General features: G+C 46.7%; 1 protein-coding gene across 8 annotated transcripts in view; it reads left to right on the top strand.

The window, feature by feature from the left end:
* The first annotated feature begins 389 nt into the window (after window positions 1–389).
* The window catches only part of CGRRF1 (cell growth regulator with ring finger domain 1), a 30,900-nt gene continuing 17,106 nt past the window's right edge, over window positions 390–14,183 (top strand). For 7 of the 8 annotated variants that reach the window (XR_012159613.1, XR_012159612.1, XR_012159610.1 and 4 more), the window contains exons 1-4: window positions 390–608; window positions 10,058–10,197; window positions 11,601–11,778; window positions 11,977–12,124. Coding sequence is in view for 3 of the 8 variants with exons in the window: in XM_073350086.1 (XP_073206187.1) it covers window positions 505–608; window positions 10,058–10,197; window positions 11,601–11,778; window positions 11,977–12,124 (570 nt within the window). In the remaining 5 variants the exon portion in view is untranslated. The remainder of the gene's footprint in view (window positions 609–10,057; window positions 10,198–11,600; window positions 11,779–11,976; window positions 12,125–14,183) is intronic. The other variant, XM_073350084.1, reaches the window with a different exon arrangement.

Raw genomic sequence — 14,183 nt, 5'->3', positions numbered from 1 at the left:
GTCATTTCATTCAGTTTCCGATTAGTCCTCAGAGTGCATCGAGGTGGTCGTGTTTTCACGTGTGCTCCGGGACCCTAAGCACTAGGCAGTGGCTTTTTTTAAAAAATGGAAGCTGAGATTCTCACCTGGTCACTGTACTCCAGCAGCTGGGTCTTTAAGAAAACATCCCCTCAAGGGAGACTCCCAATCCAAGCAGGAGAGCTAGCAACGATTGCACATGCTCCCTTCCCCCACCCCTCCCGATCATCCCCTTGCCCTACCCCTGCGTTCCACCTACCACCCCCTGCCCCGCTCCCGCTCCCGCACCAAACTCAGGGCAGACTAAGGGCAGCAGCTTCAGTGGGGCCTCACGTTCCTAGTGGGCATGCGCAAACGCCATGCACATGCGCAGTAGTGCTGCAGCCGTCAGAGTTGGAACGAGCGCGGCCGGTTGGGAGGTCGGGCGGCTGGTTCCGCTGGCAGCCCGCCCCCCCCCCCCCCCAGGTGGGGAGGTCGCGGGGCCCCATGGCTGCCGTGTTCCTGGTGACGCTCTACGAATACTCCCCGCTCTTCTACATCGCTGTGGTGTTTGTCTGCTTCCTGGTCACCAGCGGCCTGGTGCTGGGCTGGTGAGCGCGGGGGCCGGGGGAGGCGGGGCTGGTGAGCGCGGGGGCCGGGGGGGCGGGGCTGGTGAGCGCGGGGGCCGGGATCGGGCCGGGGGGGCGGGGCTGGTGAGCGCGGGGGCCGGGGGGGGCGGGGCTGGTGAGCGCGGGGGCCGGGGGAGGCGGGGCTGGTGAGCGCGGGGGCCGGGGGGGCGGGGCTGGTGAGCGCGGGGGCCGGGGGGGCGGGGCTGGTGAGCGCGGGGGCCGGGGGGGCGGGGCTGGTGAGCGCGGGGGCCGGGGGAGGCGGGGCTGGTGAGCGCGGGGGCCGGGGGAGGCGGGGCTGGTGAGCGCGGGGGCCGGGGGAGGCGGGGCTGGTGAGCGCGGGGGCCGGGGGAGGCGGGGCTAGTGAGCGCGGGAGCCGGGGGGGCGGGGCTGGTGAGCGCGGGGGCCGGGATCGGGCCGGGGGGGCGGGGCTGGTGAGCGCGGGGGCCGGGATCGGGCCGGGGGGGCGGGGCTGGTGAGCGCGGGGGCCGGGATCGGGCCGGGGGGGCGGGGCTGGTGAGCGCGGGGGCCGGGATCGGGCCGGGGGGGCGGGGCTGGTGAGCGCGGGGGCCGGGATCGGGCCAGGGGGCCGGGGGGCCGGGGCTGGTGAGCGCGGGGGCCGGGGGAGGCGGGGCTGGTGAGCGCGGGGGCCGGGGGAGGCGGGGCTGGTGAGCGCGGGGGCCGGGGGAGGCGGGGCTAGTGAGCGCGGGAGCCGGGGGGGCGGGGCTGGTGAGCGCGGGGGCCGGGATCGGGCCGGGGGGGCGGGGCTGGTGAGCGCGGGGGCCGGGATCGGGCCGGGGGGGCGGGGCTGGTGAGCGCGGGGGCCGGGATCGGGCCGGGGGGGCGGGGCTGGTGAGCGCGGGGGCCGGGATCGGGCCGGGGGGGCGGGGCTGGTGAGCGCGGGGGCCGGGATCGGGCCGGGGGGGCGGGGCTGGTGAGCGCGGGGGCCGGGATCGGGCCGGGGGGGCGGGGCTGGTGAGCGCGGGGGCCGGGATCGGGCCGGGGGGGCGGGGCTGGTGAGCGCGGGGGCCGGGATCGGGCCGGGGGGGCGGGGCTGGTGAGCGCGGGGGCCGGGATCGGGCCAGGGGGCCGGGGGGCCGGGGCTGGTGAGCGCGGGGGCCGGGGGGGGCGGGGCTGGTGAGCTCGGCGGCCCGGGATAGGACCGGGGGGGCGGGGCCGGTGAGCGTGTTGCCCGGTATCGGGGCTGGGGAGGGGAGCCCGGGGGCAGTGGGAGGCGGGGCCGGGGCTGGCTTAGGCTTAGAGGCCGCCAGAGGCCTGCTGAATGTGGAGAGGGCAGGGAGGGTCCCCTGTTAGAGTTACCCTGCCTGCCTGCCTTGGAAAGGGTTCAGCAGCAGTCTTACTACTGTGAGCTACTTTCAGAAACAGTTACCCCTGTTCCCACAGAGATGGGCAACGCCTGCTAGACCCCTCTGTCCACATCTGACAAGACAGGATTGCTTCCTACAGTTCATAGCAATAAATGCAGATCTTAATCAAGTGGTAGGCTGGGATGCGATGCAGTTGCAGCTAATGAGGAATGTGGCCATTCCAGCAGAGCCTAGTCCCTGATGCTCAGTCGGTTCGTCAACTGATAAATGATCAAAAGCGTCTAGGTGGCTGTTGTCTGGAAAGCCATGTTTGCATAGGAAATTTCAGGTTCGGAAACTGACTCAGCATAGATCATAAGAACATAAGAATGGCCGTACTGGGTCAGACCAAGCCCAGTATCCTGTCCTCTGACAGTGGGAATGAACAGACAGGTTATCATGACGGATCCATGCCCTGTCACCCATTCCCAGCTTCTGGCAAACAGAGGCTCGGGACACCATCCCTGCCCATCCTGGCCAATAGCCATTGATGGATCCTGCCTCTTTATTGAATTAACATTGATACCTGTAGTACTGAGTCTCAATATTTTCCTCATCCTTTGAAACCAGTTGCTCTGGTTACTGGTATTGGTACTTTTGGTAGCTTATAAATATGCTGCTTGACTTTTCCTTTAGTGTAATATCCTTTCTATGTTTCAGAGTAACAGCCGTGTTAGTCTGTATTCGCAAAAAGAAAAGGAGTACTTGTGGCACCTTAGAGACTAACCAATTTATTTGAGCATGAGCTTTCGTGAGCTACAGCTCACTTCATCGGATGCATACTGTGGAAACTGCAGAAGACATTATATACACAGAGACCATAAAACAATACTTCCTCCCACCCCACTCTCCTGCTGGTAATAGCTTATCTAAAGTGATCAAGTTGGGCCATTTCCAGCGCAAATCCAGGTTTTCTCACCCTCCGCCCCCCCCCCCCAACTCACTCTCCTGCTGGTAATAGCCCATCCAAAGTGACCACTCTCTTTAAAATGTGTATGATAATCAAGGTGGGCCATTTCCAGCACAAATCCAGGTTTTCTTACCCCCCCACCCCCCTCCAAAAATCACACACACAAACTCACTCTCCTGCTGGTAATAGCTTATCCAAAGTGACCACTCTCCTCACAATGTGTGTGAAAATCAAGGTGGGCCATTTCCAGCACAAATACAGGTTTTCTCACCCCCCCACCCCCTTTTTTTTTTTTCAAAAACACACACACACACAAAAACTCACTCTCCTGCTGGTAATAGCTTATCCAAAGCGACCACTCTCCCTACAATGTGCATGATAATCAAGGCGGGCCATTTCCAGCACAAATCCAGGTTTTCTCACCCCCCCCACCCCCATATACACACAAACTCACTCTCCTGCTGGTAATAGCTCATCCAAAGTGACCACTCTCCCTACAGTGTGCATGATAATCAAGGTGGGCCATTTCCAGCTCAAATCCAGGTGTTCTCACACACCCCACCACACACACACAAACTCACTCTCCTGCTGGCAATAGCTCATCCAAACTGACCACTCTCCTTACAACCTTACACTCTAAGGTGCCACAAGTACTCCCTTTCTATGTTATCACCTCTTATTTAGTAGTTGCTAGTTTAAATACACTTGTAGCATTAATTCCTTTGAGTAGTATGTAAAGTTACCTCTTGATTTCTTTCCCAGTGATTAGAAGCATAAGCTTTTTGTATAACGGGGGTTCTCAAGTATGTTTTCAGATCAAATAATGTTCTCATTTTTGATTAACTCCCCTCGTATTATACTGGTGTAAATGAGAGCAGAATTAGATCCTTCCTTGCTTGCTAGTCAACACTCCAACCTTATTGTGCATCAGAGAATCTGCACAGCAGAGATGCTCCATAAATGTATTGAGTGTGGGAAAAGCTGTCATGGGAACTCTCCTTTTTCTTCCTTGTGGAATCCCTGCCTCATGGATGATACCAATGTTCTAAATGTAACCTGTATTGGGAGAGAATAAGAGATTGATTACAGGGACAGCATTTCTATAGTTGAGTTCTATCCTGCAAACACCACTCTGGTTCCCATCAGTTGTTCTTCAGATCTCCCTTAATGGAAGATGCCAGGTGCTCAGCACTTCTGAAAATCAGGCTTCTTATTTAAGTACACGAATAATGGGGCCTAATTTTAGGAAAATCTTATCTTAAATTGTATAGATTATAACATTTCTGTCACCTTATTAAACATCACAGAATCAACTCTGAGTATAAATCTGTGGTGGTTCTTCTCTTGGGGCATTGCATCATCTGAAGAAATACCTGATGGAAGCCAGGCATTGTGTGTGCACGGGAGGTAGAACACAATTAAGGTGGTGTTTCCTTTTTAACGTTCTCCTTCTCTCCCCCCTGACATGTTAACCATAGAACACTGTTGTCTGCTTCTCACCTCTTGCACATTCTTGCTCTCTGTTTTTAATATTTTTATAAAAACAGAAGAACTCACAATAGCAAATCACTACTTAAAAATTCCTCAGTGTGTATGTGTGTGCGTGTGTGGAAACATGTCTGCATATCTATGTAACGGGATTTTGAGTCGCTGTGCTCCTAAGGGCAGCTAATCATCAACAGTGTCCCTCTGCTTTGGCTGCAGTGGGTTTCAATGGCATGGGTTCTTAGCCACTAACTTGTGGTGCTTCCACCTGACTGTTTACAGTAATCAGGAACCGTACCTTACCTCCCTATGTCATTTCGATTATTCATCACCCAGTACTTACTCTTGTGCCTACTCTGATGTCTCATACATATATTCTTCTGACACCTCTCTAATGGATGAATCAACAATCAAAGTACACTTTACCTACAAGGGGAAATATAGAGGAAACATAAAGGGAAGAGGAAGACTGATTTGGACTGGGTACATCTGTAATACCATACAACTGCTAAGTAACACTATCCCCAGGGTGGATTTCCATAGATTCACAAGTCCACTTTGCTCCATACTAGTGGGCTCTGTAATGTGGAGGAACCACATATCTTGATGAAAAAAGAAAAGGAGTACTTGTGGCACCTTAGAGACTAACCAATTTATTTGAGCATGAGCTTTCGTGAGCTACAGCTCACTTCATCAGATGTTTACCGTGGAAACTGCAGCAGACTTTATATACACACAGAAATCATGAAACAATACCTCCTCCCACCCCACTGTCCTGCAGGGGACTGCAGGGACTGCAGGACAGTGGGGTTGGAGGAGGTATTGTTTCATGATTTCTGTGTGTATATAAAGTCTGCTGCAGTTTCCACGGTAAACATCTGATGAAGTGAGCTGTAGCTCACGAAAGCTCATGCTCAAATAAATTGGTTAGTCTCTAAGGTGCCACAAGTACTCCTTTTCTTTTTGCGAATACAGACTAACACGGCTGTTCCTCTGAAACATATCTTGATGAGTCATTCTAGGCCTGAAGGCGCTTGAGTGCGGGGAGGCGATGAGGGTGCCGATTTGCTTAGGGAGCTGGCCTCTCTTCGGCAACAACAGGCATTACTCATTGTGGAGAAAGTCTCCACAACATTGGAGGCCTCCTCAATGTTTAAATCCAGTTGGTTGCTCCCAGAATAGTTCAACAAACCCCTTTAAGGGTAACATAGGCAACTCCCCCAGACAAAGGAAGAGATGCCTATCCCCCTTAGGCAGAACTCTCCTCCTTTCATCCTCCCTCTGATTGGCTCAGTCAGCCTTGTCTGTCATGTCCATTAGTAGTGAGGTGAACACACTGTAGTCTTCCCCGTCTCTCATCTACCCACCAACAAGCTTGGTTCCCTTTTGCATCAGACCCATTAACCCAGGTTACATATATATATATATATAAATAAAATGAAAAATTAGACTTGGAATGAACAAGATGTGCATGAAACTTAAGCAATATCTTGTGATCCTTTGATGTTTTAACGATTACTTGCCCTCTCACCTTTTGTTCATGGTCATCCCTTGCTCTGTTATGTGTGATTTAGGCCCTGATCCTGTAATTAGGTGCATATAGGCAGACTTCTGTACTCACACAGGTTTCCGTTGGCCTCAGCAGGGCTACAAGTGAGTTTGGGAGCTCCCTGCATGTGTTTCATTGCAGAAACAGGATTTAAAATTGTAAACTCAGGGCAGGGAATTGCCGCTTTGTTCGTTCTGTAGAGTGCTGTGCATGCCTATGGTGCAATCTAAACAATAAATAATTATTTGGTACAATCTCCTTCCTTTTCTATAATGTTGTTTGTCTCTTGTTTTCCAGTCATTTTCAGCAAGCAATCAGCAGTCCCATTTTATGGAGGTGTTCCTGACTAAGCGAGTCAACCTGAGATACACCAACAAAGTATGAACGCTAAGGCTTACGTTTGCAAAAGCATCCACTACCTTTCCATGCCTCCATTTTCGTGGCATGCCTGAGACACCTAGGGTCTGATTTTCAGTGGAGCTGAGTACCTGCTTCCCAAAATACTGCCAACAGGAACTGTGGGCGTAGCACTCTGAAAAAGACATCCCAAGGGATTTCAAGTTGGGCATTCAAAAGTAGTGGACAGTCTTTGAAAATGTTGGCCTTACTTGTTATGCAGATTTTTGACTCCTGAATTTTCACGTGGCTTCAGTCTAGTGTCACACGAGCAGTATTATAAGGCTTATACTTTTGAAAACAGGGGACAGATCCTTAGCCTGTATAAATTGATGTGGCTCCATTGATTTGAATGGAGCTACATGAGTTTCCACATGTTAAGGATCTGGCCTCTGATAACTAGAATGTCATATTCTAAACTTGATTACGCTCTCTTTACAGTGCTATTGTAACTTCAAATTTAGTATTCATAAGGCTCTTCATTTTCAGTTTTTACTTTCTTTTTAACTGAAAGATTCCCTGGTTTTATGGAAGCCATTATTAGGTTTTTACTACTACCTGAATTTTGGAATGCCAGAACTCCGAGGACTGCGCCAAGAAGAAGCTGTGGAAAAGGTGGAGGAAGGGAAGACACCATCTTCTCACACTGTCTCCTCTACCTCTTCCACTTCTGTGCCCACTCCAGAAGGAGAGATGGTGGCGCAGTAACCAGGACCAGAGTGGGAAGCTTGGTCAGAAGTACTGGAATGACTTGAGCACTAGTGTATATACTGTTGTCAAATCCCCCCCACCCCATATTCATCCATCCTATATGTAAAAGTGGTAATCAGCATTCAAAGCAAATAAGTTAGTGAACTACTTTTTATGCTAAAATGGGTCAAAAATGAAAAACTGTTTACAACTATGTTTCAGAATGTTTTTAAGATTTAAAAAAAAGGAAAAGAAAAGTGTTATTTAGCTAAAAAACTGCAAAGTTAATATTTTGCATTTTTTAAAATATTTTTGCAATCAACACTGATAAATTCCTGGGAAACTTTAAACAAGATAAAAGCTGAAAATGAAGGGCCTTGCATATTCATTACATCTAGTTGTTGATCAACACATTTTTTGCTTTTAGCTTCTGAAAAAACTCTGTACCAGAGGCTTGTTTTTCCATGTCTACTTGTCCTGGTGAATATCTTATTGCTACTGACCAATGAAAAATGCTTCCAAAGGCAAAAAGCTTTTTGCCTTTGGAATCAACCAGGTGGCATAAAACAGCAGGTATATTAAAAAAACAATCATTGAGGAGATTACCTGCAAAATACTAAATCCACCCCACTCAGGGTCAGGACTGCAACTAATGTAAATCAGTATAGTACCAATGAAGTCAGTACAGCTATGCTGATTGAGGATTTGGCCCTTTGTGCACAAGTTGAACACTGCTGAATTACCAGGTTACTCAGTTTACTGTAGAAAAAGTGTGAACGTTGCTAACGTAGTGCAGTTAAATGTAAGCTTGGTTGCCAAATATTGTTGTCTCCTTCTATGAGTATGGTCATGAGAGAGCATTTTTATTTAAAAGATGAATGGGTATCGATTTTTCCAGCCTATTAGTCCTCCCTTCTGTGAATATGCACAATCCTGGTGTGCAGGCTAAGGAAGCTAATGGTGGTTAAGCTACTGGGAACCTATCGCTGCTACCAAGAACCATCTTGAGGGGTTTTTTCTTCTTAAAGAGACACTGTCAACCTGAAAATCACACTTCTGTCTGATGTTTTACTTGCTATTGTTCCAAATGACACCTTACGTTCTATAAAACGCTAACAGACTAGAGGAGAAACGAATCTCATTTTAGTTGTCCATTTGCCAGCACTTTGTGTATAGTTCTGCTTCCCCTGTTGTTTTTCGTGGTCCTTCCACACAGCAGCAGAGGAGGGCAATGTTTTTAAAAACGGGACAAACTGGTTGCGAAGCCACAAAAATTCAGACAGGCTCAAAGACAGACCTTGTAGCTGAAACTTTTTTTATCACTTTTTAAAACTGACTAGATTTAAACCGACAGTGTCCCTTTAAGCTTGAGTTGCTTGTATGAGACCCATCTCATTGTGACAGCAAACTATTCTAGCATATTTCATGGAAACAATAAATCTGGGGAAGTTCATACATTTCGTGCCATCCTCATCAGGGGAGTTTTGTTATGCAGGAGCAGGTAAAGCACCCCAAAGAATTCCCCATGATGTAATATGCTGATGACTGAGGGAATCAACATTGTAAACCCTTTAAAAGGGCCATCGCTTCAGCTTTACAGATAGCAGTGGCGTATGTACTAGGTCATAAATGTTAATGGTGCAGCCGGAGCTAATAAATGACAATATATAAAATGAGGTGACCAAAAAAAAACCTCCTTCAAGCTATGTCTGCTGCCTCCTTTGTATAAAATCTGGGATAGATGAATATAGAAACAAAACTTCTCCTGTTCAGTTCCTAAAATTGTCTTCTGAATCAGCATAACGATTACAGGACTGCATCCCCAGTCACTTCTAAAGGTGAATTTATCTCTTATCTGAAAACAGGAATGAGTGTGTATCTTGATCTTATGTACATCACGGCTTTCTGTGGCTGGTGCATTTTAAAAGCTGCAGTCAAAGAATATGAAAATTCTGCCTTTTGTATTTGATAGATAGGATCCTCCTGCAGTATTCCCTCTTGGTTCCTTCAGGTTGAATATCATGCTTAACTGTGCCTGTGAGTAAAGATAGGTAGGGAGTTGTGATTTTAAAAAATGGTGGCCAAGGATCCTGACTGATACAAATGACCTCACTTGGCCTGGCATGCCAACCTCAGCCTTGAGGGTCTGATCCAAACCCTGTTGAAATCAATTGGAGCCTCCCCGTTGACTTCTTTGGGCTTTGATTCTGGGCCTGAAGCAGAAACTGAAGTCCCTGACTCAAAGAAACATCTTTATAATCAAGATTAAAATGTTAAACCTGGATCTTGTGGTCCTCATGAATGCAAATCCCAGTGGCTATAACAAAAGCTATATGAATTCAAGGGCTGCAGGATCAGGCTCTAATTTCTTAGTACTGCTGAAAGTACACAGTGCATCAGTAACTTCACTTGCCACTGAGCAGCCACTCCCATAGATCTGGTTTTGGGGAAGTGTAGCTAAAACTTTACCACTAGAGGGCACTAATTATCTTCATTACTTTAGCTCTGCAAAACTTTGAAAAAGAGGGAAAATATTCTCCCTTCAAAAGTTTGTCTGTAACAGGATTCAAAAAGATCTAGATAAATTCATGGAGGACAGGTCCATCAATGACTATTAGCCAGGATCGGCTGAGGTGGTGTCACTAGCCTCTCTTTTCCAACAACTGGGAATGGGCAACAGGGGAGAGATCACTTGATAATTACCTGTTCTGTTCATTCCCTCTGAAGCACCTGCCATTGGCGACTGTCAGAAGACAGGAGACTGGGCTTGATGGACCTTTGGTCTGACCCAGTATGGCCGTTCGTATATTCTGACTAGAATTAAAGATTCCCACTTTTATCACTGTAAAGTACTGTATTGTATGGATCCAGCTTTGATTGACAGCATATACTATGCATGCATCCTAGGAAATATTCTGTAATTCCAAGATGCAGTTCTGTTTGTTGTGTTGCTTGGTATTGACATCTGAAAGGCAGTTCGAACACACTAGCACTAACGCATGCCCACTTATGCATCTGGTTGTTCCATGTTGCTTAGGTTTGGTTGGGATGTTCCTGTGATACTGAGAAATTCAGAAGAAATAGAATCCAGCGTAAGAATATCCAAAAAGCAGATGAGACAAGTGAAGAATCCTTTTGGCCTAGAAATTCCGCATCCTGCTGCAGTTTCCATAACAAGTCAGTGTATTTTTTGGTTAGGTTTTATTGAGTGCCCTTTCCCCACCTATAGCTCCCAGCTCTTACTTTCATGGCCATAACGTGTTCCCTTACACAGTCGCCATAGATATAGCTCTATTGGTGCAGCTTACGGAAACGTTGTGTGTTTTAAAGTGCCACTGTCAATGTTGTGGGGCTCACAAATTAGATTGGGCCCCATGTGGGTGAATTGCAGAGAGGCAGGGGACCTGTGCCCTTCTGCACCAGTTGGGAACAGGGAGCTCAGCTGATAAGCAGCTTTCCACTGCTGCTATTGCAGCTTATGGGCTGCTATAGGAGCCCCTTCATGCCCTTGGCACAAAGTGTTGGGGCAGCTGGATCTATGTAAATGCAATGCCAGGTCCCGGCCCAGCTCCCTTACTCCCAATTTCCTCCCAGAATGGCCTTCCGTATGGCTGTCCACACCAGCCAACGAAGAAAGATATTTGTATGTGCTTGTGATGTAAACCTAAGTGGTGGCTTGCAGTTTGTCTGGGTGTTTTTTTAAAGTGCTGCTTTGTTCAAACATCCAGTACATTCCCGAGCCTCCGCAGAATTCAGGAGATCCTCTCCCAGCCTGTGTCAAAGTCAGGTAGCAAACCTGTAAAACCTTCCTGTAAGCAAATAAAACGCACTGCAGTAATGAGCTCAAGTCTCTTCATCCCTTTTCCCACAACGAGTCTTGGCGTTACAGGGCCAGAATTTCCAGAAGCACTGACAACTCCCGCTCAGGCACCAAAATAATTGATCAGAGTTTCAAAACAGCTCAGCATATTGGGTGTTGGGTGCTTCTGTAAATCTGACCATTATTTGCTGCTTAATGGGAGCTGAGCACCTCTGAAAATCTGTCCCAAGCTGTGGGTGCTGAGTTCTTGAAAGTCTGGCCTACACCTCTTTTTAAAATCTGTCCCTAATGGCTAATTATTGCTGTCTACTGCACTGATAACTAGTGGGGAAAGAAACATGACACATAGTTTTATCCCCACTGTACACACGCAATAGAGCCTGATTCTTCCATAGAGCACAGGAACATGCTAGGATGCGGGTCTAGTTAAATATCATTTTCCAAATGGCATAGTCTTTGGGGTAAGAGTCATACTCAGCCCCCTAGGAGAGCTAGTACATCTAATGCTGTTAGCTGTAAACCTTACCCGGCACGAGGTGCACATGGAATAACAAAAGGTACCTCATGGCCTTCCCCTTTCAAGTGCACGAAACCCACCCTAATTTAAGAAAAAAATCTGGGTACTGGCATTGCTTTCCCTCTGCTGCATTTAAGGAATTACAGCTGGTAAATTCAGGATTCCTGTATACTAGTGAGCTGATGAAGCTTGCATTGTGTAGGATGCATTTTCTGTCCATGTACTTATATGTTGTTCTCTAAGGGGGTATAACACTGACCCCTGATTGTCTGGAAGACTGTATCCTTACATGCTACTGGGGATGCAGTGTTCAAAAACTACACGAAGCTTTGCAGAAACACGTCTATTGCTTCAGAATAAAGACTCCACAGGCACTAGAAGACGCTCTCTACAGCGAATATATCTATCGACAGCAGTATTTGTATCCTTTTATTTAAAAACAATATTTTGACAAACTATGCTAATTTTCTGGCACGGTGAGAATTGAGCCTCATGAGCAGTCTGCAGCTTTTGGCACCGTGTATTTATGAATGAATAAGATTGAGAATACTCTTAGTGCAAGTGCCACATTTGTCTTCAATTGCAGTGACATTGATTGTTTTCCTTTACACAAATAAAGCATTAAAAAAACCAACAAGGAAGAAAAATACTGTCAGTTGCCAGAAGATGCTCAAATTGCAGGCTTTGGCCCAGTGCCTAGATCTCGTTACCCACTGGTAGCTTTGTTGACTTTAGCTGATGAAGAAGACAGAGAACTATACGACATTGTGAGTAATTTTAGAATGTATAGCAGGGCACTGTACTGATGCTTTTGGATGCTTCAGAATGTACGTTAGGACTGAGAAGAAAGACTGGCTTGCTCTTCGCATGTTGGCCAAAAAGAGAATCTAGCCCTCACCTCTGCACCAATGGTGGCTCCCTAAACAGGGGAACCTGGGTGGGCCTGCTGTGCCTGGGGTAGGGATGAATGTATGTGTGGGCCATTCAGGAAGTGCTCACCCTCTGCACAACACAGAGCTCATATTTGTGAAGGTCTTTGTGTGCTAGCACATTGAAGCAGGGCATGAGGGCTAAGGAAGTGTCAGGTCAGGGTATCAAAAATTGTGCAAATCTTTATTTTCCCTCCTCGTGAAGGTGCTGTGGAGCCTTTGATTTGGTTTAGCCTTTGTAACTTCTGTGGGTCAAGAAGAGGGATTCACCCCAGTACCTGGCAGAACTATTTGGACTGATCTCTGGGGAGAGGATTAAGACTGTAAGAATTGCCATACCAGATCAGACCCGTTGTTCATCTTATCCAGTATTATGTCCCTGACAATTGCAACATTGGATGTTTCAGAGAAAGTTGTGAAAATCCCACAGTACATGGATACTCAGTAATCTACTCCCCAGGAAGATCTTCTCCTAATCCCTAATAGTTAGAGATTAGCTTAAATGTTGAAGCAAGAGGTTTAATATCCCTTCCAAAACTTTTTTTTTCCACAGAGGAATTGATTCTAGTTTCTGAGTGTCCAATGTGCAATATGTATATTTATTCAGTGTCTTTCTGAGTTTAAATGTTATACTTTGTTCCAATAGCTTTAGGTGCATGAACACTAATGTATATTGAGGGATACACATTTGAAGGCAAACTCCCCAATCCGCTTGACCTTCTCCACATACTACTATAGAAATCAGTCATGGGCAAAATAATACCCAGGAGAACTTACATATTACCTTTTCCAACTCTTTCTATGCCTCAGCTTCCTGCCACCCCACCATAAAGGCCTCAAAAGAACAATGTATCCAGCTCCTCCCCCAATCAGTACAGCCGAGTATGCTTATAATTCAGTTTAGTTTAATAAAGATAAACTGTAGATTTAACAAACTTGCAAGAAGGTTTCTTAAATTAACATGAGAAAGATGGATTGTTTAACATGACATTTTTTGCATCACTTACCATGGGGGGAAACCCACTTTCTTTTCTTTTCTTTTCTTTTTTCTTTTTTCCTTTTGTAGAAGTTTTTCTTCCTGATTCTTGTCATTGTCAAACACCCTTCAACTGGCCAAAGCAGCAGAAGCAGAATCCACTTGTACATTAAAAGCAGAAACAGATTCTAGACTTTTTCATGGTCCAAATGGAAGGATTAACTCTAACTTTGTTGCAAAACTTCAAAAATATAACCACTAAATGAAAATGGTAAATGCTGAAATATTCTTAATCAAAAACATTTTTGATATGTAAAAATCTTAAGGAAACAATTATATATTTAAGTCTTACAATAAATCCAAGGTAAACCTCTGGTATATTCCCCTGCAAACACATGCTTGTTTTTTTTTAATAGCTGTCACACAACTGGCATTTGTTGGTACATAAATAATGTGTGTTTTTTTTAATTGAGCATGGGATTGTAGGAATCATGAGTTTTCATGCCTCAAAGGTCTCATCTATGTGGAGAAAATTAAATGTATTTATCAGAAATGTCAGCTAATACATTTAAATATGTTTATTATTTAAAACACCACCAAATGTTTAAAAGACCACCAAAGACCACAGTGGGTTGACCATGACCTGACCCAATTTTGAATGCCACTGATATTGTCTACAATAGTTTAATTTATAATAGGTAGTGTTAATTTAAACACATTAGTTAATATGTTCTCAGTGTAGACAAGATCCAGGAGGGAGAATCCTATATAACGATGATACAGCTTGTAATTCCTGTGCTGTTACACTTTATTACTTACCAAGTCCTGGTGTGTAGCAATGGCCTGAAATTCATAGAATCATAGGCAGGGTGGGGACCTTGAGGGGCATCTAGCCTAGTCCCCTGCACTCATGGTAGTACT

This window comes from Lepidochelys kempii, chromosome 6 (assembly GCF_965140265.1).
Source record: "Lepidochelys kempii isolate rLepKem1 chromosome 6, rLepKem1.hap2, whole genome shotgun sequence".
NCBI lineage: Eukaryota > Metazoa > Chordata > Testudines > Cheloniidae > Lepidochelys > Lepidochelys kempii.
Note: the sequence above shows the minus strand (reverse complement) of the source record. Positions and strands in the feature narration are given on the sequence as shown.